This window comes from Rattus rattus, chromosome 17, assembly GCF_011064425.1.
Source record: "Rattus rattus isolate New Zealand chromosome 17, Rrattus_CSIRO_v1, whole genome shotgun sequence".
Lineage (NCBI taxonomy): Eukaryota > Metazoa > Chordata > Mammalia > Rodentia > Muridae > Rattus > Rattus rattus.
The window spans coordinates 15,079,963-15,103,563 of NC_046170.1; the positions used below are offsets into that span (position 1 = coordinate 15,079,963).

General features: G+C 41.5%; 1 protein-coding gene across 2 annotated transcripts in view; it reads left to right on the plus strand.

The window, feature by feature from the left end:
• Positions 1–23,601, plus strand: part of LOC116886682 (carboxylesterase 1D) — a 61,440-nt gene that overhangs the window by 26,502 nt on the left and 11,337 nt on the right. The window contains exon 9 of one of the 2 annotated variants that reach the window (XM_032888177.1): positions 23,305–23,445. The exons of the other annotated variant lie outside the window; for it this stretch is intronic. Within the exon in view, the coding sequence (XP_032744068.1) occupies positions 23,305–23,445 (141 nt within the window). The remainder of the gene's footprint in view (positions 1–23,304; positions 23,446–23,601) is intronic. 2 annotated transcript variants of the gene reach the window in all.

Sequence of the window (23,601 nt, forward strand, 5' to 3'; positions counted from 1 at the left end):
AATTTCCAAGCAAATGGTCTGAAAAAAACAAGCTGGAATAGCCATTGTAATATTGAATAAAATTTATTTTCAACCAAAAGTCATCAAAAAATATATGGAAGTGTGGGATGATGTCACAGGTGAGGCGGGCAAAAGATAGAAGGGGGCCTATCATTGGATGAGAAGGAAGGATGGGCGGGAGAAAGTTTGAAGGAAGAGGAGGAGACTGGAACAGAAAAGAGAAGAGACAGGAAGGACAGGGAGAGAAGCCATGGCAGGACAATATGGCAGGTGATGTTAAGATTCGATGCTGTACCTTTACAGGTTGATAGGAATGTTTTCAAGGGATGGATGTGTATTGGGCTTTGTATGTTTAGGTGGGCAATCATATCTTATCAACTGGGCCAAAGGTTATTGTGTCGTGTTCTTTCATGTGTAGATTTAAGTGTAATGGAGTGTGGAGTGGCTGGTCTTGGCCACCACGAAGTTGGGATGTGTGTTTCTGGCAAGGAAACCTGCCTTGGGAACTAGATAGGTCGAGAGATTGCTGATGGCTCAGAAAGAGACCTTCGTCGGTGTGATATGGGATGGAGCAAAGCGGGTGAGAGGCTTTGCTGACTGAGAATTGAGATATCCAGCAGACATCTTGGGGCACTGCAATGCCAGACCTAGAGTGGGTTTTAGAGCTTTTATTTTTTTATATTTTGCAACAACAGAGGATGGCACATTTGTGGAAGGTGGCAGACAGAGGTCATACTTGCAAATATGAGAGCACTGTTGAAACAGCACAGCTGGTTTGTTTAATTCCTCTTTGTCCTGTTTGCTGGAACACTCATGGAGAAGGGCTGCCCCATTAGCCAGAATATGACCAGAAGGAAGGGTACTATAGACTGGAGTCCCAACACAGGCAGCTCATGGCCAAAAAAACAAGGAAATGACTTTTGGATGGAAATCAGAGACAGGGAGGCAGCAAAGAAGCAAACTCAGGGGGACATGTTGAGCTCTGAGGCGTCTTATTGTTAAAGCTGTAAGGTTCACAGGGTGCAGGGTATATTGTGCAAAGCCAATAAAACGTTATAGACTTTTTATTACCTCAATTTGTAAAGAAGTTGAAAAAATATTCTGAGAAATCAAATCATGTTTTGTTTCTTTCACTCAAGAGGAATCTATGTACCTTAGAGACGGAAGGATGAAGAAAGAGGTGATATAAAGAGTTGTTACTCATGTGTTGGCTGAATAACTGTTTCCTCCAAAATCTAATGGGAGACAAGTACATTGGAGAATACTTGAGATATTGTTTTGTTAACTTCCCTGGATGTCATAACAAACATCTGTTAACCTCAGATATGGCATGAAAGAAAAATGTTTGACTTTATTTGGTTTATATTAGGGTTACTTAATGGTTACTTACAAAATACTTCATCTCAGAAAAGTCCCACCCCAGGATGGATGAGAACAATCCCATAGCTGCATTGATGAACTTCCAGGTTCAGGTAACTCTTTCTACATTCTGTATATTCTAACACCTCCAGAACAATGTACTTGGAGATATATATTTATATATATATATATATATGCATATATGCATATACATACATGTATATAAATATATACATACATACATATATAATATGTTCCATCCATTTGCCTATGAATTTCATAAAGTCATTGTTTTTGATAGCTGAGTAATATTCCATTGTGTAGATGTACCACATTTTCTGTATCCATTCTTCTGTTGAAGGGCATCTGGGTTCTTTCCAGCTTCTGGCTATTATAAATAAGGCTGCTATGAACATAGTGGAGCATGTGTCTTTGTTATATGTTGGGGCATCTTTTGGGTATATGCCCAAGAGAGGTATAGTGGGTCCTCAGATAGTTCAATGTCCAATTCTCTGAGGAACCTCAAGACTGATTTCCATAATGGTTGTACCAGTCTGCAATCCCATCAACAATGGAGGAGTGTTCCTCTTTCTTCACATCCTGGCCAGCATCTGCTGTCACCTGAGTTTTTGATCTTAGCCATTCTCACTGGTGTGAGGTGAAATCTCAGGGTTGTTTTGATTTGAATTTCCCTTATGACTAAAGATGTTGAACATTTCTTTAGGTGTTTCTCAGCCATTCAGCATTCCTCACCTGTGAATTCTTTGTTTATCTCTGAACCCCATTTTTGAATAGGATTATTTGTCTCCCTGAGGTCTAACTTTTTGAGTTCTTTGTATATTTTGGATAAAAGGCCTCTATCTGTTGTAGGATTGGTAAAGATCTTTTCCCAATCTGTTGGTTGCCATTTTGTCCTAACCACAGTGTCCTTTGCCTTACAGAAGCTTTGCAGTTTTATGAGATCCCTGTTGTCGATTCTTGATCTTAGAGCATAAGCCATGGGTGTTTTGTTCAGGAAGTTTTCTCCAGTCCCCATGTGTTCGAGATGCTTGCCCACTTTTTCTTCTATTAGTTAGAGTGTATCTGGTTTGATGTGGAGGTCCTTGATCCACTTGGACTTAAACTTTGTACAGGGTGATAAGATTGGATCGAACTGCATTCTACATGTTGACCTCCAGTTGAACCAGTACCATTTGCTGAAAATGCTATCTTTTTTCCATTGGATAGTTTTGGCTCCTTTGTCAAACATCAAGTGACCATAGGTGTGTGGGTTCACTTCTGGGTCTTCAATTCTATTCCATTGGTCTATCTGTCTGTCTCTGTACCAATACCATGCAGTTTTTATCACTATTGCTCTGTAATACTGCTTGAGGTCAGGGATAGTGATTCCTCCAGAAGTCCTTTTATTGTTGAGAATAGTTTTAGCTATCCTGGGTTTTTTGTTATTCCAGATGAATTTGAAAATTGTTCTGTCTAACTCTTTGAAGAATTGGACTGGTATTTTGATGAGGATTACATTGAATCTGTAGATCGCTTTTGGTAAAATGGCCATTTTTACTATATTAATCCTGCCAATCCATGAGCATGGGAGATCTTTCCATCTTCTGAGGTCTTCTTCAATTTCTTTCTTCAGAGGCTTAAAGTTCTTATTGTACAGATCTTTTACTTGCTTGGTTAAAGTCACACCGAGGTATTTTATATTATTTGGGACTATTATGAAGAGTGTCATTTCCTAATTTCTTTCTCGGCTTGTTTCTCTTTTGTGTAGAGGAAGGCTACTGATTTATTTGAGTTAATTTTATACCCAGCCACTTTGCTGAAGTTGTTTATCAGCTTTAGTAGTTCTCTGGTGGAACTTTTTGGGATAACTTTTTAAATATACTATCATATCATCTGCAAATAGTGATATTTTGACTTCTTCTTTCCGATCTGTATCCCCTTGATCTCCTTTTGTTGTCTGATTGCTCTGGCTAGAACTTCAAGAACTATACGGAATAAGTAGGGAAAGAGTGGGCAGCATTGTCTAGTCCCTGATTTTAGTGGGATTGCTTCAAGTTTCTCTCCATTTAGTTTAATGTTAGTGACTGGTTTGCTGTATATGGCTTTACTATGTTTAGGTATGGGCCTTGAATTCCTATTCTTTCCAGGACTTTTATCATGAAGGGGTGTTGAATTTTGTCAAATGCTTTCTCAGCATCTAATGAAATGATCATGTGGTTTTGTTCTTTCAGTTTGTTTATATAATGAATCACGTTGATGGTTTTCCATATATTAAACCATTCCTGCATGCCTGGGATGAAGCCTATTTGAACCTGGTGTATGACTGTTTTGATGTGCTCTTGGATTCGGTTTGCCAGAATTTTATTGAGTATTTTTGTGTCGATATTAATAAGGGAAATTGGTCTGAAGTTCTCTTTCTTTGTTGGGTCCTTGTGTGGTTTAGGTATAAGAGTAATTGTGGCTTCATAGAAGGAATTCGGTAGCGCTCCATCTGTTTCAATTTTGTGGAATACTTTGGATAGTATTGGTATGAGGTCTTCTATGAAGGTCTGATAGAATTCTGTACTGAACCTGTGTGGACCTGGGCTCTTTTTGGTTGGGAGACCTTTAATGACTGCTTCTATTTCGTTAGGAGTTATGGGGTTGTTTAAATGGTTTAGCTGTTCCTGATTTAACTTCGGTACCTGGTAGCTGTCTAGGAAATTGTCCATTTCCTGCAGATTTTCAAGTTTTGTTGAATATAGGCTTTTGTAGTAGGATCTGATGATTTTTTAAATTTCCTCTGATTCCATAGTTATGTCTTCCTTTTCATTTCTGATTTTGTTAATTTGGATAATGTCTCTGTGTCCTCTCGTTAGTCTGGCTAAGGGTTTATCTATCTTGTTGATTTTCTCAAAGAACCAACTTTTGTTTCTGTTGATTCTTTCTATGGTCTTTTTGTTTCTACTTGGTTGATTTCAGCTTTGAGTTTGATTATTTCCTGCCTTCTACTCCTCCTGGGTGTATTTGCTTCTTTTTGTTCTAGAGCTTTTAAGTGTGCTGTCAGGCTGCTGACATATGTTCTCTCCTGTTTGTTTCTGCAGGCACTCAGAGAGATGAATTTTCCTCTTAGCACAGCTTTCATTGTGTCCCATAAGTTTGGTATTTTGTACCTTCATTTTCATTAAATTCTAAGAAGTCTTCAATTTCTTTTTTTATTTCTTCCTTTACCAGGTTATCATTGAGTAGAGCATTGTTCAACTTCCATGTGTCTGTGGGTGTTCTTCCCTTATTGTTGTTGAAGACCAGCTTTAGCCCGTGGTGGTCTGATAGGACGCATGGGATTATTTCTATCTTTCTGCTATCTATTGAGGCCTGTTTTATGACCAATTATATGGTCAATTTTGGAGAAAGTACCATGAGGTGGTGAGAAGAAGTATATCCTTTTGTTTTAGGATAGAATGTTCTATAAGTATCTGTTAAGTCCATTTGGTTCATGATTTCTCTTAGTCTGTATATGTCTCTGTTTAATTTCTGTTTCCATGACCTGTCCATTGATGAGAGTGGGGTGTTGAAATCTCCTACTATTATTGTGTGAGGTGCAATGTGTGCTTTGAGCTTTAGTAAGGTTTCTTTTATGTATGTAGGTGCCCTTGTATTTGGGGCATAGATATTTAGGATTGAGAGTTAATCTTGGTGGATTTTTCCTTTGATGAATATGAAGTGTCCTTCCTTATCTTTTTTGATGATTTTTAGTTGAAAATTGATTTTATTCGATATTAGAATGACTACTCCAGCTTGCTTCTTCAGACCATTTGCTTGGAAAGTTGTTTTCCAGCCTTTCACTCTGAGGTAGTGTGTGTCTTTTTCCTGTAGGCAGCAGAATGCAGGGTCCTCATTGCGTATCCAGTTTGTTAATCTATGTCTTTTTATTGGTGAGTTGAGACCATTGATGTTGAGTGATATTAAGGAATAGTGATTATTGCTTCCTGTTATATTCATATTTGGATGTGAGGTTATGTTTGTGTGCTTTTCTTCTCTTTGTTTTGTTGCCAAGACGATTAGTTTCTTGCCTCTTCTAGGGTATAGCTTGCCTCCTTATGTTGGGCTTTACCATTTATTGTCCTTTGTAGTCTGGATTTGTAGAAACATATTGTGTAAATTTGGTTTTGTCATGGAATATCTTGGTTTCTCCATCTATGTTAATTGAGAGTTTTGCAGGATACCGTAACCTGGGCTGGCATTTGTGTTCTCTTAGTGTCTGTATGACATCTGTCCAGGATCTTCTGGCTTCATAGTCTCTGGCCAGAAGTCTGGTGTGATTCTGATGGGTCTGCCTTTATATGTTACTTGACCTTTTTCCCTTACTGCTTTTAATATTCTTTCTTTATCTTGTGCATTTGGTGTTTTGATTATTATGTGATGGGAGGAGTTTCTTTTCTGGTCCAATCTATTTGGAGTTCTGTAGGCTTTTTGTATGTTTATGGGCATCTCTTTCTTTAGGTTAGGGATGTTTTCTTCTCTGATTTTGTTGAAGATATTTACTGGTCCTTTAACTGGGAGTCTTCACTCTCTTCTTTACCTATTATCCTTACGTTTGATCTTCTCATTGAGTCCTGGATTTCCTGTATGTTTTGGACCAGTAGCTTTTCCCATTTTCCATTTTCTTTGACCGTTGTGTCAATGATTTCTATGGAATCTTCTGCTCCTGAGATTCTCTCTTCTATCTCTTGTATTCTGTTCGTGATGCTTGTATCTACGGCTCGTTGTCTCTTCCTTTGGTTTTCTATATCCAGGGTTGTTTCCCTGTGCCCTTTTTTATTGCTTCTATTTCCATTTTTAACTCCTTCACCTGTTTGATTATGTTTTCCTGGAATTCTTTCAGGGATTTTTGTGATTCCTCTCTATAGGCTTCTACTTGTTTATTTATGTTTTCCTGTGTTTCTCTAAGGGAGTTCTTCATGTCTTTCTTGAAGTCCTCCAGCATCATGATCAAATGTGATTTTAAATCTAGATCATGCTTTTCTGATGTGTTTGGATATTCAGTGTTTGCTTTGGTGGGAGAATTGGGCTCCGATGGTGCCATGTAGTCTTGGTTTCTGTTGCTTGGGTTCCTGTGCTTGCCTCTCGCCATCAGGTTTTCTCTGGTGTCACCTTGTTCTGCTATTTCTGACACTGGCTAGACTGTCCTATAAGCCTGTGTGTCAGGGGTGCTGTAGACCTGTTTTCCTGCTTTCAGCCAGTTATGGGAACAGAGTGTTCTGCTTTCGGGCGTGTAGTTTTTCCTGTCTACAGGTCCTCAGCTGTTCCTGTGGGCCTGTGTTCTGAGTTCACCAGGCAGGTCGCTTGGAGCAGAAAAGTTGGTCTTACCTGTGGTCCCGTGGCTCAAGTTGCTAGTTGGGGGCTGCTTTTGAGCTCTTAGTGAGGGCAGCAACCAGGATGGTCTGTGCTGCCTTTTCCTGGAGCCCCGGTGCACCGGGGTCTCAGTTGGTGTTAGGTGTTTTCCTCTGGAGTCAGAAATGTGGGCAGAGTGTAGTCTCTTCTGGCTTCCCAGGCATGTCTGCCCCTCTGAAGGTTTAGCTCTCCCTCCCACGGGATTTGGGTGCAGATAACTGTTAACCTATTCCCTTCAGGTCCAGGCAGTGTCCGGACTGCCCACACTTAAGGTTTTAGCACAAGACCTGTTTCATTCAATGTGTTCTATGAGACCTGTCATGTCTCTGAACAATGTCTCTAAGTCATTGAGACCTATCCTTATAACATAATGAGATCTATATTTGTAATACTTGAAAGCATTACTTATAATGACACAGAAGAGCTTTTCAGAAATCACAACAGCTACATTTATTCTGTTTTTCTCGTACCCAGGACCTTTCCACCTGCAGCTTCTCCTGGGTGAAATTCCATTCTTTGGATACCCAGGAGACCTGTGTCTTCATTTTATTTAGGTCTCCACCAAACCCACTCACTGCCTCCAGGAGGTCTTTTCAAATGAAAACTACCTAAAATGCCACCCTCACAGGCCCACATCTGTCACAGGGTGTGCATGGTTTTCTTTTTCTACTCTCTGGAATCATTCTCTATTCATCTGCTGGTTCCTGGTCTGCAGTGTGGGCTGAGTGTAGTCAGAGATTTGTGCTTTCCTCTCACCATGCTCTAGCTCTGAGCAGTGCTGGGTGCAATATTAACTCCTTGGTACAAAGCTGCTAGAAGTTGAGCACAGAGCCCCCACATAGAACATTGCTGCATAAATGAGAATCAAATAGACTTCCTTGTCAGGGACGCAATGCACAACCTGATGCTGGGGTGTTTGGGGGTCCCCAACCCATTTGAGGAGTTGAGATCCTTGTTAGCATTGACATGATATCTAAGTCATGATGTTCTCTTGCAGCACAGGGGATGAACACAGCCGGGGCAACTGGGGTCACTTGGACCAGGTGGCTGCACTACACTGTGTCCAGGATAATATTGCCAACTTTGGGGGCAACCCAGGCTCTGTGACCATCTTTGGAGAATCCGCAGGAGGTTTCAGTGTCTGTTCTTGTAAGTGTTCCTAGCTCCAGGTAAAAAAACCCCAAGTTTATGTGTCTAAACCGCCTTAAAAGCCATCCACCATCCAATCCATCCCTGAACATCTTTGCTTACAAGATTATATTTACAACATACCATCGGACGGTAGACAGCTGAAGACTAAATGCCCCTGTGCTCCCGTGAAGCTCAAGCTTATTTTTCCAGCCTCTCTCTCTCTCTCTCTCTCTCTCTCTCTCTCTCTCTCTCTCTCTCTCTCTCTCTCTCTCTCTCCCTCTCTCTCTCTCTCTCTCTCTCTCTCTCTCTCTCTCTCTCTCACACACACACACACACACACACACACACACACACACAGTTTTATGAACTATAGCCCCTAGATAAAAAGTACAAGTATTGATTTCAGCATAAGTTACAGCAGGTGTCCTTCAAGCCGGAACTATTCATTGAGGAAAGTTAAAGTCCAAAAACAGAATGGAGCTTCCCCCGAGGAGGTATGACAGCTTTTGCACGCCTAAGAGGGAAGGCAGACAACTTTAAATAACCTGGATGTCCTAGGGCAGTAGGTGTGGGAGTAGAGGGAAAGGAGGTGGAATAGGGGAGATGGAACACAAACATGGATCACAGATACAGATGGGATGAAAAGTATCGTGGTGCATGAGAGTGAGCCAGATGGATATTTAAAGAATGTACAGAAGGTTATATGAGCCGTAAGATACTGCCTTGGAGTTGAGTAGAAAATAGCCAATATTAATACATATTTAAAACCTATATTGGTTTTGTATTCAAAGGCATACATGTTGGAGTAGAGAAAAGAATACAAGTTAATCCAAAGAGTAAAGTTGTCCATCTCCTGTTACCCAGAGACTATTACTATAAGATTTTTATGTTTATATCTTTAATCTTTCCCAACAATTTTATTTACCTGTCCATATCATCTATATGTCTGTCTGTCTGTCTTCTTCCATCCATGCATAATCTCTTTTATTTTTCCTTAATGTGCAACTACATTTGATCTTCAATTCTTTTACCCAAAATAAAATGTAATATGCAGTAATAGAACATAAATATTTTCCTAAATATAAAACACCTCTTTGGTGTTCTCTTTTATAATTGCATAATATTCCATGGTAGGAATAAATCTTTATCACCAAATTTTATAATATTAGAATCATGGGTTGTTTCCAAGCTTTACTATTAACAAAGAACAAGCATTCTTTGACATTTTTACAGACCCCCATGGTTCTTATTCATTAGCTATATTCTGAAGAACAGAAATGATGGGACAGAGTCTGAAGTTCAGAGTTAACACAGTTTTCCCAGTTTCCCTTGTGAGCTCCTGCCACCTGAGTCCTATTCTATCTCTTACTCTGGTCAGTTTCCATCCCATTGTTATTCTCTTTGGAGGAATGTAAAACCAAAGAGAAATCTGGGAAGCCTATCAGGAGCACCACAGCCCGGAAATGAATAATCAGGGCAGAAGAGCACCTGGGGGAAGCCTTAAAGAGCAAATGAACCACTGGCCACTCTTGTAAGCATATACTCTTCCTCCTCTTCTTTCCCTTGCTAGGTGTTATCTCCTCTGGGCCATTTCTGAGAGTGGTGTGGCCCTCACTGCTGCTCTGATTACAACAGATACCAAGCCCATTGCTAATGTAAGTACCACTATGAACAGGACATGTGCCTTTGCTCTTCTAGGGTTCTCAGGCTATTCTTTCCATGGAATTCAACTTACATGCTCAGGGGATGCTTTAAGTCCCACTATGCAGGTTCCACATTTGTACAAATCATAGTATGCAGATGTCCTGCAATCTGGCATGCGTTTTAGTACGGCTAGCCACATCACATACATCAACTCACCCTAAAAGTAGGGACAGTCATCACCTCATCTATGTGTGCAGAAACTGAGGTAAAATATTTCTCTATGATTTACCTACAGCCAACTATTTAGGAAGTGAAGAAAGTGATACTTAACACCAGACAAACCTCCGTAACAAAAGGCCTCCTTAGAAGTACTAAGACCCAAGAACAGTATGTAAGCAAAGAGTCCGGGGGTACCTGGAAGAGAATGGGGGACAAGAGATGTGAAGAAGGACGCCAAGACAAGAGTCTGATCAAGACGACAATTTTATTTTTCCCCAAGGCTGAATTTATACCATAACATGGGTAACAGAGGGAGGGGGAAGTAAGAAACATGTACACAGGCCAAGGACACAGTATTCGTGTGGTCAGGGAATCGGCTGATGTTGACAGGATGTCAGGAAGGTCACAGGTTTGTCATATCTATTAGTCAGCAGGATGTTGGTTTTTCAGAAAGGTCATCACATTGGGTATCTTGACATATGATATTATTATTCATTTTGACCACCAGATTTGTATTAGTCTTCTGCAGCTGGCTGGGGATTTTCCATGAACCCAGTCATACTTAACGCTAACCATAATAATAACATCAACAATGGAGGGCTTCAAGGGCATCGCTCCCAACATCTCCCCCTTTCTTATAGTCAAATGAAAAGGTGGCCAAATAGCTATGCTGTCCTGGAATGAGCATCTCGGGAATTATGTCTGTCTTAGGTTGGAGTGATATTTGTCACATGGCCAAGAGAATCTTGTGGCCAGGGTCCATCATGGGATACGGCAGCAGCTAATGGCGGCCCTCCTGTCTCAGGCCCTTTTTTCATGAATATATCACTCTCTTACCCATCATTGATTGTCCAGCTCAGCACGCAGGGGTGACAATTCGTTGATTTTTCAGCAAAGACATCAGGACAGCAGGCAGAAAAGAATGTTGGCCTCATTTGGCTGAAGGACAAAATTGTCCTTGGCTGGGCTGGGAGGAGATGTGTAGGTGAGCTTGGCCATCATCAAAGCATCCTCCATAACTAGCCTATGATAATATACCTGAATAGGTTTTGTTGCCATATTATCTACCTGTTGTTTAATAAAGCTGGTTAAACGATTAAAGTGTCCAAGTGCCAAAAGATATAAGCAAAGGAAGGCCTACTAGGGGGCCCAACAGAGACCAATTTTGATTATCAGCGCTCAGCTTTTTCTCTTTCTCATTTTCTCTTTTTCCTAAGCCTTCTCTGACATTTTTCATGCTCTCTTCAACCATATTCTAAGACACAGGAAATATCTAAGCACTGACTCTCTCTCAGAAACCAGAATTCACGTTATGTCAGAAATAAGCAAACCCCAACTCAGTACAGTACAGTATCAATAACTGAAAGTTAAATAATATGTTGATACATAGAAGGAAAAATAACATGTTGATTGACATTGTTGAAATTCCCAAAATAATTCCAATAGACAATTCAATTTGGTTTCCTGCACCAATCATAATTGCATTATCCAAAAAGCCAAATCCTACAAAAGGTATCACATTGTAGAAGAATAAATACATAATTCAGCTGTCCTGGGGTGGGTGGTAGAGCTTCCAGTTCTACTTGTGCGATGGCAATGGACTCGAAGTGGTGCAGTTCTTTGAGCAAGCAGCTCCTCTTAATGGAGTGCAGGCTGTAGATAAAGTTGCATGTGCCCTGCACGGTGTTCAGTGCCTCCCTGGGCTCCTTTGGATCAGTGCCCAGAAGCCGAGAAGTAGGAATGTACAGGTTCTTTTTAACAATTTTATGGTAAATATAATCCCTGTATCAGCACCTGATTGAAACATTCTAAGACCCCAAATATATCCATGTGTCCAATCCTGGTTTCAACCCACGGAGGGAAATTTAATATTTAGAGGGATACACCATCCCCTTGTTTTAGAATTAGAACCTTCACAATGGGAATCTGGGACATACATATTATTAGCAGGATGGGGGGTATTATAAGTCAAACAACACAGTGTATTAGGTGATAAAATTCTTAGGAACAGGAGAAAGGAGCCAGGCAAGAAAGCTAGAGGGTGGCCCGTTGAGAGCTGGTGGAACAACCAGATCAGGTGACAAGTAGCATTCAGTCACACAGCTAAACGAGGAAGCTTTCTTGGGATGAAAAGGCCATTGCAAAAATAAGTGCAAGCTTTGTACCTATGAAACAGAAAGGCAAGCAGAGGGGCAGCCAGAGTCTGTTACGGGCTGTCTCTCTGGACTTAGATTCTCCTTTAAGGAGTACCTCCCTTCAGTGTCAGCTCGGTGGCTCTGCCTCTCAAGAGAGGCCAAAAAGGTCAGGAAGGAAAGAGGATGGTCCAGTCTCCCCCACCAGTCTCTAAGGCCAATTTTGTCAAGGTCTCTTTTAGAGTTGTATTCGTCTTTTTCACCTGCCCTGAACTCTGTAGTCTCTTCGGGGGCGTGAGTAAGGCTGAATCTGGAAGGGGCATTTCTTGCTCTGAAGAGAGCAAGAGGGAAGGAGTGCCAGCCAGTCTGAGCCAGTCTCCATGGTCAATTTGGTCAGGGTCTCTTTTAGACTTTTATTTATTCTCTCTACCTGTTTTTCTCTCTTTAGCTCTCTAGCTTCCTCTTATTTCTGCCTTCTTTCCTCTTTCTCTTCCTCAGTCTCTCTGTTATGCCATCTTCTGCATCTTCCTCTACAGCTACTAGATGCTGTCCACTTATGTGCACAGACCCTGAACCACACTTCAACCTTACTGTCTCTGCAACTTAGATTAACTCTCTCAGCAACTTATCTTAACCCCTCATGTTTCTGTAACTTTCTCTTTATATCTTTTCTTTATCTTAGCCAGATTGGTGGGGCATTTTCTAGCCCCTCGGAGACCCACCCATGGAGCCTGGCGGTAGACCTGGAACACTCCCTACCTTCAGGGGTATTGAAGTCAACAGTCAGGGGTGAGGGTCTTCCATCCATGTCTCAAACATTTTTTCTGGCCTCTAGTAGGATTCTGTCTTTCCTCGGTGGTAAAGAAGACCTGTAACAGTTACTAACAAGCATCTAGATGCCAAGTGGCTGACATAAGAATTGTAACCGGTTCACCTAGGACTCTCAGGACCTTAGTAGCAGCCGTTTACCAAACTGTCTCACTGGGTTAAAGGTCTATGGAAAAGAAAACATTAATCCTGACCTTGGCCACAGCCTCCAGTTGGAGTAAGCTGAAGAGCCAGTGCCAAGACTTTCTCCTCTTATCATCCTAGAGTAAAGCCTGTTCTGTCTAGCAAAAAAAGTTCCTCGCAGTCTGCTGCAGACTTTTTCTGAAACTACTTTAGGGGCTCCCCTGCCCCCCAACCTGTGGCATTTTGACCATAGGGGCAGGAACTGACTGCTGCAGAGATAGGATCAGAGGTACTCTTTATGTCAATGATGACTAATGGGGAAGGTTACTTAATGTTAGAGACCGACTCCTCTCTTGGAATAGGGCCAACAGATAAGGCAGGCTCCCTCAAAGAACTTCTTTTAATGAATGCTCTCCTTCTGTGAGCAAGTGTTGAAGGTCTGGCCACTGAAGGCAGCAACTTGAATTTTTACTAACTCTCCACTATCTTTTTGTTGTCAAAGCATCAGCCCTAGCCAGCCTCATCACTTTGAAACTCCTATTATGCCAATTTGGCCTGAGCTGCTCCGCTGCAGGCAGCCTACAGCTTGCTTGCTAGTAGGCCCACTCACCTGCCACCCTTAGCCCCACACTTCCTCACTCTGTGCTGTCCCTTCCTTAGAAGCTGTGAATGTCTAAGCAACAGGGAGATCCTTCCTTCAGGATCCAAGTCAAAGCTTTCAGGTTCTTGTTTATGCCTACTTCAGACATGGTCATTCGCTAACCTGGAGTCCTTCATACACACGTGTGATTAACTGCTATCAGCAGCTAGACTGGACAAAGAGAGCAAAGGGAGAGGCATCTCTCCTTGGGGAGGAGGCTCAAGAGAGAAAGACAAATCTTCCATGGGAGAAAACAATTTCTCTCAAGCAAATTATTTCCAAGTTAAGCACCAAGAGGACCAAGTAAAATTCCTTGACAAACAAAACAAACAGTTCTATGACTTCAAACACAGTCGTCAGTCCATGATTTCAAACACAGTCATCAGTCCAAGTCCAAACACGAAACAAAAGCCAAAAAGACACTTGACAATGCCACAGAAAACAAACTAGACAAACAAGACCAAGACAAAGCATCCTATAACCAATTTCCACAAATGCCTAGTACCTTCAGTAACTGGCCCAAACTGCAGCTTAACCTTAGCTGCTTCTGGGATGAGGCAGACCTTCTGATCCCACCTCCAAATGGGATTCCAGAGTGTCCTCTAGATTCCTTTCTCCTCCTAGAGCATCCTTTAGGGCCTTTGGCCTGTGACAACTACCACGTCTGCCTGTCACAGCTGTAAGCCCCTCACAGGACCCACAGCAACCACCAAGGGGAGTCTAACCCCTCTCCAGGGGACTCGAACCCCTCAGACAGCAGACACAGACAACACAAGATAACATGAAACAAAGATGAGACAACATGACACAGAGACAAAACAGAAAGTAACACAGAACAAAGAACACAGAACACAGATTTGCTCGAGCTTACCTCCGATCTCTTCGCCAATTGTGGTCTGGGGGGAGCGCAGTTCCTGTCTGATGCACCAAAATATTGTAAGACCACTTAGTGGCCCTACCTCAGGAGCACCACTCACATAGCACAGACTGACAAAGCGACCGCTGAATAGCATGAGGGTATAAGGTTTTTAATCCACGTACGTGGGGTTGCTCATCCATGCAGGGAAAGGCAACCTTGAACCCAAAGAGCATACAACTTGTATTCATTACAGAGGGTAGACTTCAGAAACAAGGTTAGCTGATCCGTTAAACAATCACTAACTCTGCACTATCTTTTGTATCAATTGTTCCCTCCTGGGGGAACTATGGACAAATATTTCCTACAAAATCTAAGAACTTTTTTAAAATTTTTTATTAACCCTATTCTTCACGTCCTGAGTGACTCCCTGAGTCCTGTCACAAAAGGTGACTGTAGAATGCTTGTCCCATCACTCACCACTGAGATCTGCGTCGTCCAGGGAGAAACACACACCAAGCCTCTGAACCAAGGTCAGGCAGTCCCTGGTTGCCAGAAGCGGGGGAGCAAAGGCTCTGAGGGGGGAGCAAAGGCTCTGACAAACAAGGAAAACAGGCCTGCCTATTCACGGGGAAGACATTCTCTTCCAGGAGACCTCCAAACAGCCCCACATTGGGCGCCATTTGTAAGTGAAGAGTCTAGGGGGTACCTGGAAGAGAATGGGGGACAAGAGACACGAAGAAGGACGCCAAGACAAGAGTCTGATCAAAGTGACAATTTTATTTTTCCCCAAGGCTGAATTTATACCATAACATGGGTAACAGAGGGAGGGGGAAGTAAGAAACATGTACACGGGCCAAGGACACAGTATTCGTGTGGTCAGGGAAACGACTGATGTTGACAGGATGTCAGGAAGGTCACAGGTTTGTCATATCTATTAGTCAGCAGGATGTTGGTTTTTCAGAAAGGTTACAGGTCATCACATTGGGTATCTTGATGTATCAGATTATTATTCATTTGACCACCAGATTTATATTAGTCTTCTGCAGCTGGCTGGGGATTTTCCATGAACCCAGTCATACTTAACGCTAACCATAATAATAACATCAACAATGGAGGGCTTCAAGGGCATCGCTCCCAACAACAGTATGTATAGTTGGTGTTGTTAGAGATAAGTGTATTAATAGGAATAATTAACAGTAATAGATATATTGGTTATTCATTCAACTCATTTCACTATCCCAGTTAGTAGCAGAGACAACATTCTGTAGGATCATCACCCAGACTTACTGGTGGAGAATACATTCTTCAAACTTCTCTTGTCTTTACAATTTGTTTGTAAGACCCAAGAATAGTGACATTTGCCTATAATTCCAGAATTTGAGAAACAGAGGCAGGAGGATTGCTATACGATTTAGACAAGGCTTGTCTACAGAAAAACATTCAAGACTGGCCAAAACTGAATGATCTTCTAAATAAATAAGCAGATAATAGATGATGGATAAGTGATACGTAGATAGATAGATAGATAGATAGATAGATAGATAGATAGATAGATAGATAGACAGACAGACAGTGAGACAGACAGACAGATAGAAATAGGGAGGGATATGGAAAGAGGGAGAGAAAAAAATTGAGTATGGGATAGAATCCACTATGTACATCAATGGAGGCTGAAGTCATTGTTTTTAACCTCTGCTGTTGCCTGTTATTTCTGGCAGCTGATTGCTACTCTTTCTGGGTGTAAAACCACCACATCAGCTGTTATGGTTCATTGCCTGCGCCAGAAGACAGAGGCTGAGCTCCTGGAGACTTCATTAAAATTGGTAAATATATCCATTCTACATGCTAGCAGTAGTCACTCTATGTAATTAAGTCCAATCTTCATCTTTTTGATAAAAGTATTCCAATAATAACATAATGAAAACTGCATGATATCCCTCTATATTTATAAAGCTTACTTTTTGAACATTTTTTGTTTCAAGATGTATCTTACTGACCTGGAAATAAACACCATTCTGGATTTGGGGGTTGAGAGTATTCAGCATGCTTTTCAGAAAAGCATCACAATATTATTTAATATGGAAACTAACTTATAATGTAATTTTCTGGCTCAATTTTCCATCTTTTCCTACACTGCCTAAATGGAGTATTAAGAGCGTTATCTTTCTCCCCATTCATTCTTATACTATAGTACTACTATATTAGTTCATTCTTCTGCTCATCATGTGTATACATATATACATACGCACATATCCTTTCATAAAATGTTAGTAACATATCACTTTTTCTTTTTTTTATCAATCAGATTTGTATCAGTAAATTCTCACCCCCACAAAAATGTCCACACAACACACTCAGTGCCAATTGATGTTGATATAAACGGCCCACTAGATAAGACAGATTGTACTATAATTATCCAGCCCTTATGAGATATTCATAGCTACCTGTGACTATTTAAAGCCACATGGATCTAGGTCGTCCTTCTCTTCCTCCATCTTCCTCTCCATCACTTTTTCTTTACCTACTTTCAATGTGTCCATAATTCATGAACTATTCAGCCAATTCATATCTACATTTCTTTCTCATTCCTTACCTGTCTTACATGTATTGGCCAACTTTACCCAGCCATCCATTCATCTGTCAGTCCATCATCCATCCAAAAGCATGTGAAGTAATGCAGACAAAAATTTAATATATTTTTTCTGTCTTACAGCAAACTACTAATAGAGAGACTCAGGAATGTATTTACTGATTCAGGAGTGACAGTACAGATAGAGAACACATTCAATACAGTTAGTTCTTGGAGAAATCATATTTGAGATTTGTTGGACAGTCATGGGACTCTTCCCTCACAAGAAAACATAGCAGGACAAGCATACAAAGAGCATATAAGGTCTTAAGAACTACCACATTGGGGGTGTGTGTGGCTGAGCATTGATATAAATAAACTCAACCAACTAAGCTCTTGGCCTATCTATATGGACAATGGATACTCCAGGATACTCCTGTCACCGACCCTTAATGGATTCTCCCTGTTTGTCCATGAGTTGAGTCAATATAGACTTGTTGCTTTGGCCATTAGGTTTGTAAAAGGAGCCCAAGATAATCACAGAATTTAGACATCTGTATCCTAACAGCAGAAGAAAGCAAATATTTCAAGTGTCTCTGTGTGATATAAGAGGCCTAGATTATTCAGAAATAGTTGGTGACTGTGGAAAAGGCAGGGGACTTAAGATCCCGGCACACAGTGAGATCGTCTGAGATCTGGAGGAAGTGCTTCTGTTTGTTGCTCCATTGTGCCAAGAGGCATATGTACACACACACACATACACACACACACACACACACACACACACACAGTGTACCCCTCACAGACGGAGGCATGCCCCACAGTGAAGAGGATCTCCGCAGTTACCTCACCATCTAGGTGATGCCTAATAGTTAAAGTGCAGTGTAATTTCTAGTGGTTAGGATCTGTATGAGGGAGTCCAAGTCATTGGCCTTTTATTCAATAAATTGAAATGCAAGTCCTCCCAGATTTCATAGTAGCAATGAAGAAAACTTTATTCAAAGGTAAAATGATAACACATATCATAATGAAATACAATGCCAAGAGTGACAATGAGTGAGAGTATGTAAGGGTTCCAAGAAATGTTTAGGGCTTTCTATCACGAGGATCAAAAGAAGGAGTTCAGTTGCTAGGGTGACCTAGATTGGGTGCATCCCTAGTTTGATTGACAGACTTGGATTAAGTAAGTCTTTTCTAACAGTGTCTGTTCCATCCCATAATGTGTTTGATTTTTATTATATACATGCCCAAGTATGCTTGAGCATAAGATACCACACAGAATGTTTCTCCTAAATGTTTCCTCAGTGGGCACAGTTTATCTTATTGCATTTGCAATAAAAACTAGTTCAGGTCAGATCAACTCCTACATTCTATACCTAGATATATCCCGAAATACCTCTGTCCTAGTTAGGGTTCCATTGCTGTGAAGAGACATCATAAACAGGACAATTGTCATTTAAAAAGGGTTTTAATTCAGGCTGGCTTACCCTTTCAGAGTTTCAGTTCATCATCATCATCATCATGGTGGGAAGCACAACAGCATGCAAGCAGACTTAGTGCTGGAGGAGACAAGAGTTCTACATCTTGATCCACAGGCAGCAGAAGGGGACTGGGTAACACAGACCAGACTTAAGCATATATATGAGACCTCAAAGCCCTGCCTCTACAGTGACACACTTCCTCTAACAAGAACTTACCTCCTCTAGTAACTCCACATCTCCTAATAGTGCCACTTCCCATGGGCCAAGTATATTGAAACCACCTCAAAAATTGAAAGGCAGACTTTATGGCTGTTAGGGGTAGAAAGTATCCTTTTATTTTTATTGATATGTACCTGCAGCTCAGTGCAGGTGGGAGTTCTAGGCTGTCAATCAATCTCAGGTTCATTGTTAGATGAAGACAGTATGCATAAAGTTCCTGAAGGTAAGAGTCCTGGGTTGCCAAGTGCATAGCTAAAAGTGAAGTGAATCCATAACCCAAGTAAGCTATTCCCTATGCTTGCCTGCCTCAGCATTGTAACCATAGAAGCCTTAGCAAACATAGCAAGGAAAGGGGTGGGCTGGAATGCGTGCCATCAGGCTTGTGGGTACCAGGATTTTCTGATGCAATATGAAAGCACTCATTTCAATGATCCTAGAACAGAAGAAAAAGAACAGGTTATAACAGAATCTTCAGGTAACTAAGATATTCTGAATAGACAATTCAAGACACGGCTACATCCAAATGTTATAAACGTATCACTGAGAATCCTCCTGCCTCTGTGTCAGCTCACTACTCTTTGTTGTCTTCTATCCAAATAACCATGACTCTTAGGGAAGTAAGAGACAGTAGCACTCTAATCTTAGATCCCATTTGTTCAGGATGGACATCATATATCCATTCTTGATTTGTTCTCTACATTCAGGGACATGGTCATTCTAAGTCACATACAAATATCCAAACTCATGAATGGAGAAATGAGGAAGAGGGAAGCATTCTGTTCTTCTAGTCCATCCACACCCCATCTCCCCTTGAGATTACCCAGTCCCTGCCATCACTTTCATATTATTCCACTCTTCTCTTGAGGAAAATTGGGGTATTGTTACCAGAAAAAAGCATAGGGGGACAGAATGTAGAGAAACATAGACACAGCCAGCAGACATCCTCTCCAGAGCTCATCAATGCTGACTCTGGATTCTATGGCCTTTCCCCTCACCCTCTTCTAGCCTGGGATCATTGCCACATGACATAAGCAGGGAAGAGCTGGGGGATGGGTACCCTAGTACAGAGGCACAGTTCAAATGATCACCGTTTGTACATGAAAGACTTTTAACCCATTATCTGTCTTTATCTTCTTAGAATCTTTTTAAACTGGACTTACTTGGAAACCCAAAAGAGGTAAGACCTGCTGCCCCAACTTGTATTACAAACATTGAGTCTTAACAGTGTTTTAGCTCCCATTGACTATAAATGCAAAATCTCCACTGTGGTATAATAATCATTTCTCGTGTGCCTTTGAGAGGGGAAGTTGCCTGAACACAGAGCTCCTGGTGTGTCTTCTGGGCTCACCTCTCACTTCTCATTTACATTCTCTACACACATAATGGCCCGTGGAAGGATGCTGTAATGGAACAAATGCTGAGGGAGGATCTGAACAGCCCTCACTAAGGCACAGAGTTCTGACAGGACGCAGGGGTGGTGAATGATATAAGGAGCATGTGGAAGCCAAAGAAGCCAACCTTCTCCTACCCATGAAACGCCTTCAGTGTGCAACAACTCCTCCCTTCAACCTCTCAGCAGTGGTTTCCACCTAGTGACTTTAGCTGTGCAGCCCTATGGTTGCATCTAGCTTTCCCCTGTAAAGCCTGTGAGAGTGAAGTGAGAGTTAGCCAACCATCGACATTTGGCAAGAGGTGATTTAGCAGCTGGGGGATAGCAGTGACACAGATGGTACTACTCTGTGTCTTGTGGGGGCTTCCGTTCCAGGAGCTGAAAGAACACAACAGTGGATCAAACAAGACATGTGGTGTATCTGATGGTAGTCAGACAGACAGAAGAGAAATTGGGAGATAGGAACAGAGTTGATCCAGTAGTCTGACATGGCCAGAAAACGGGAGATGGCTTGATTAGGAAGAAAGCCAGATGTTGGGAAATTTGGGGGTAAAAGTACAGGCAGAGGAGGAAACAGCTGCAAAAGCCTGCTGCAGGAAGCCAGTGTTTCAGGGAAAGAGAGGGAGAGCAAAGCTTGGACTTCAGGCTTAAGATATGAGGAAAATAAGGTAGCATTTGAAAGATTTGTATTTTGACTCAGCAAGAGATAGGTTCAGTGAGCTTCAAAATGTGATGGTGGATATCTATGCTATCTTGGTTTCATTCATTTTGATGAGACATGGTCCTACTATGAAGTCTAGGCTGTCATTTAAGTTGTGATTCTCCTGTCTTCCACTCTTCAGTTTCCTGTGATTGGACTCATAAGACATCATATCTAGCTATGAAGTCCGTTTGGACAACAGTATAGAAATTCACTGTATAATCCAGGGGCAGGACAGGTTCAGACCAGGTAGGAAGACTTTACACTGCAGCTGAGTGGCGTGATGTGATTGGAATCAGGATATTTTTTAAGGAGTTTCTGAGATGACTTGCTCAGTGACATAATGAGGAGGAAGAAGGACACCACTGGCCTCTAAGCCTAGCACTTGACCTCACAGAGTAGTTTTGGTTCCTCATGTGTAGGATTAGCAATTACTATGTGCCTCGTGGTTGCTAATATCAGTCTTCCACGCATTTGCTGCTCCACGTGTTTCTTGGCTGTCTGGCTCCTGAGATTTACTATTTTCTACCTCTGTGTTCATCATTCATGTCCACTCTTCATGAGGTTACCAAACCTGACTGTGTCAACACACATTAGAACACGTCATTTTCCTTCTGATGACAAAGACTTGATTTTGCTTGGAGATTCAAAAGAGCTAAGGACCTTTGCTTTCTGAATTACAGATGTTGAGTAAAGGAAAAAAACACATTTCCTTCATGGAACTAGTGCTTGAACACATCTCTGAATACCAGAAATGGCTCATATATTGGAGAGAAAGGGGGTGCAGCCCTCAGGCTCTCTCTATAATCCTGCTGCAGGGCAGATCTCAAAACCCAGGCCTTCTGACTGTCCTGGGTGAGCTTAGCACATTGACTCTGCTCGCTTAACGTGTACCCCTTCCCCTGTGTGTGCCTTCTCCCTTATTTGGGTAGTGTTCTTCCCCAGATCCTTCTTGGATGGTGGAACAACAGTGCCTTATGGCCCCGGTATACTTTTTCTTCAGATGAGTGGCCCTCCAAGGAGATCCTCTGCACTGCCCAACTTTTCTAAGGCAGTAGCAATTATGCCCGGGACATGTTCTATTTTGTCAGCCTGTTTGATTATGGCTTGATGCTTGTATTTGTTTTTGTTTGTTTTGTTTTGCAAACAGTGAATGAAGTCTCAGTTTAGACACCTTGAGAAGAGAGCTCACTATGTCTAACACCTAACATTGCTTCCCAAAGCAATGTTACATAGGGATAAACATACCCAGTCTGCCTTCATTAATTATCGATTCTGTATTTGTGAAGTCACTTGCGAAAATGTCACTTGCAACCCCAATTCAACACTTATGACACAGAGTCTTTTGCACCATATGCACTGGGTAGCAATAAGCTCAAATCATGTCACGCCCAGGCTCCTGTCAGAAGTCAAATAGGAAATAATGTGTCTTCCTGATTTCTTTTTTGTGTTCAGAAATAACCTCTGTATGGTCTATGCAATGCTGTATCTTTTTTTTTTTTAAGATTTATTTATTTCATGTATGTGAGTACACTGTCACTGTCTTTAGACATACCAGAAGAAGGCATGGACCCCATTACAGATGGTTGTGAGCCACCATGTGGTTGCTGGGAATTGAACTCAGGACCTCTAGGAAGAGCAGTCAGTGTTCTTAACCGCTGAGCCATCTCTCCAGCCCGCAATGCTGTATCTTGACAACTATTTACTGTTTCAAGTAATTTCTCTGTTGAAGATGTTCTCAAGAATAATGATGAAGAGCTTCCATGCCCCCAACATGGGTGGTTGTGAGGCACATGGCAGAAGAAACACATGAAGGAGTGAGCTTTCGTCAGCTGTGATGCTTTGGGCCTTGAATTCAGTGTTGATGAGGCAAAATCACAGTGCATCCAAAAGAGAACGCAGAGACTTTGTGTCTGTGAAAGCTGTCAGGAAGCAGAGGGAGGGGTGTTATTCTGAAGAGGGATCATGTGATAAAGATTGGAAAGGAGAGGAAAGAGAAAAAAAATGAAAATGAAAGACAAAGAAAGACAAAAGCAGGATTGTGAAACAGAAAACAAAGAAATTTATACTCACTTAGACTGTGGTCAGAAACATCCTTTCCCAATCACTCCTTTGTTATAAATTAATTTGATGTTTAACTAATAATTTGTAAGAGATATGTGTTCTATAAGGTGTCATTAAATACAAACTAACTCATTAAGAACAACGGTGGAAATTGTGTGGCCAGAGGCTCCCAGGAACTCTTAATTCCCCTTGGAGATATAGCTCAGCATTTACTAATTCAGTGTTTTCAGCAAGTGTAGACTTATCTACAATAACCCAATTAACCCAAACTAACATATTAACCCAAATTAACATATACGTTAATGCAACATATAGTTTGACCTTTGAGACACACTTTTTTATGGTATATATTTTTCTTGGGATGAAAACCAGCTTCCTGACTTCCCTACCACCATCATCTTGGCAGTACTGACCCCTTAGAGAATCCTAGACTTTGTCCATCTTAAGATACTGAGTTCTGTGGCCATAGTCACAGGGATCTTTGTGCTGGCAAAGCTCTCAGACATCCAGAGAGGGCACAGATGTAACAGACGGCAGAATATTAGATAGAGGTTAAATTTCTGTCTTCCCTAGAGCTATCCCTTCCTACCCTCTGTGATTGATGGAGTGGTGCTGCCAAAGACACCAGAAGAGATCCTGGCTGAGAAGAGTTTCAACACAGTCCCCTACATAGTGGGCATCAACAAGCAAGAGTTTGGCTGGATCATTCCAACGGTGAGAATGCACAGACCTCTTAGATACACTCCACAGAGGCGCAACCATCATCCTCCCTGCTCTGATCCAGGCTTATGCACCCAGAAGACTGCCATTCAGAGAGGCTTAAAACTTTTCAAGTAAATGTGTTTTGAGAGCTCTTGATGAAGAGCTTTG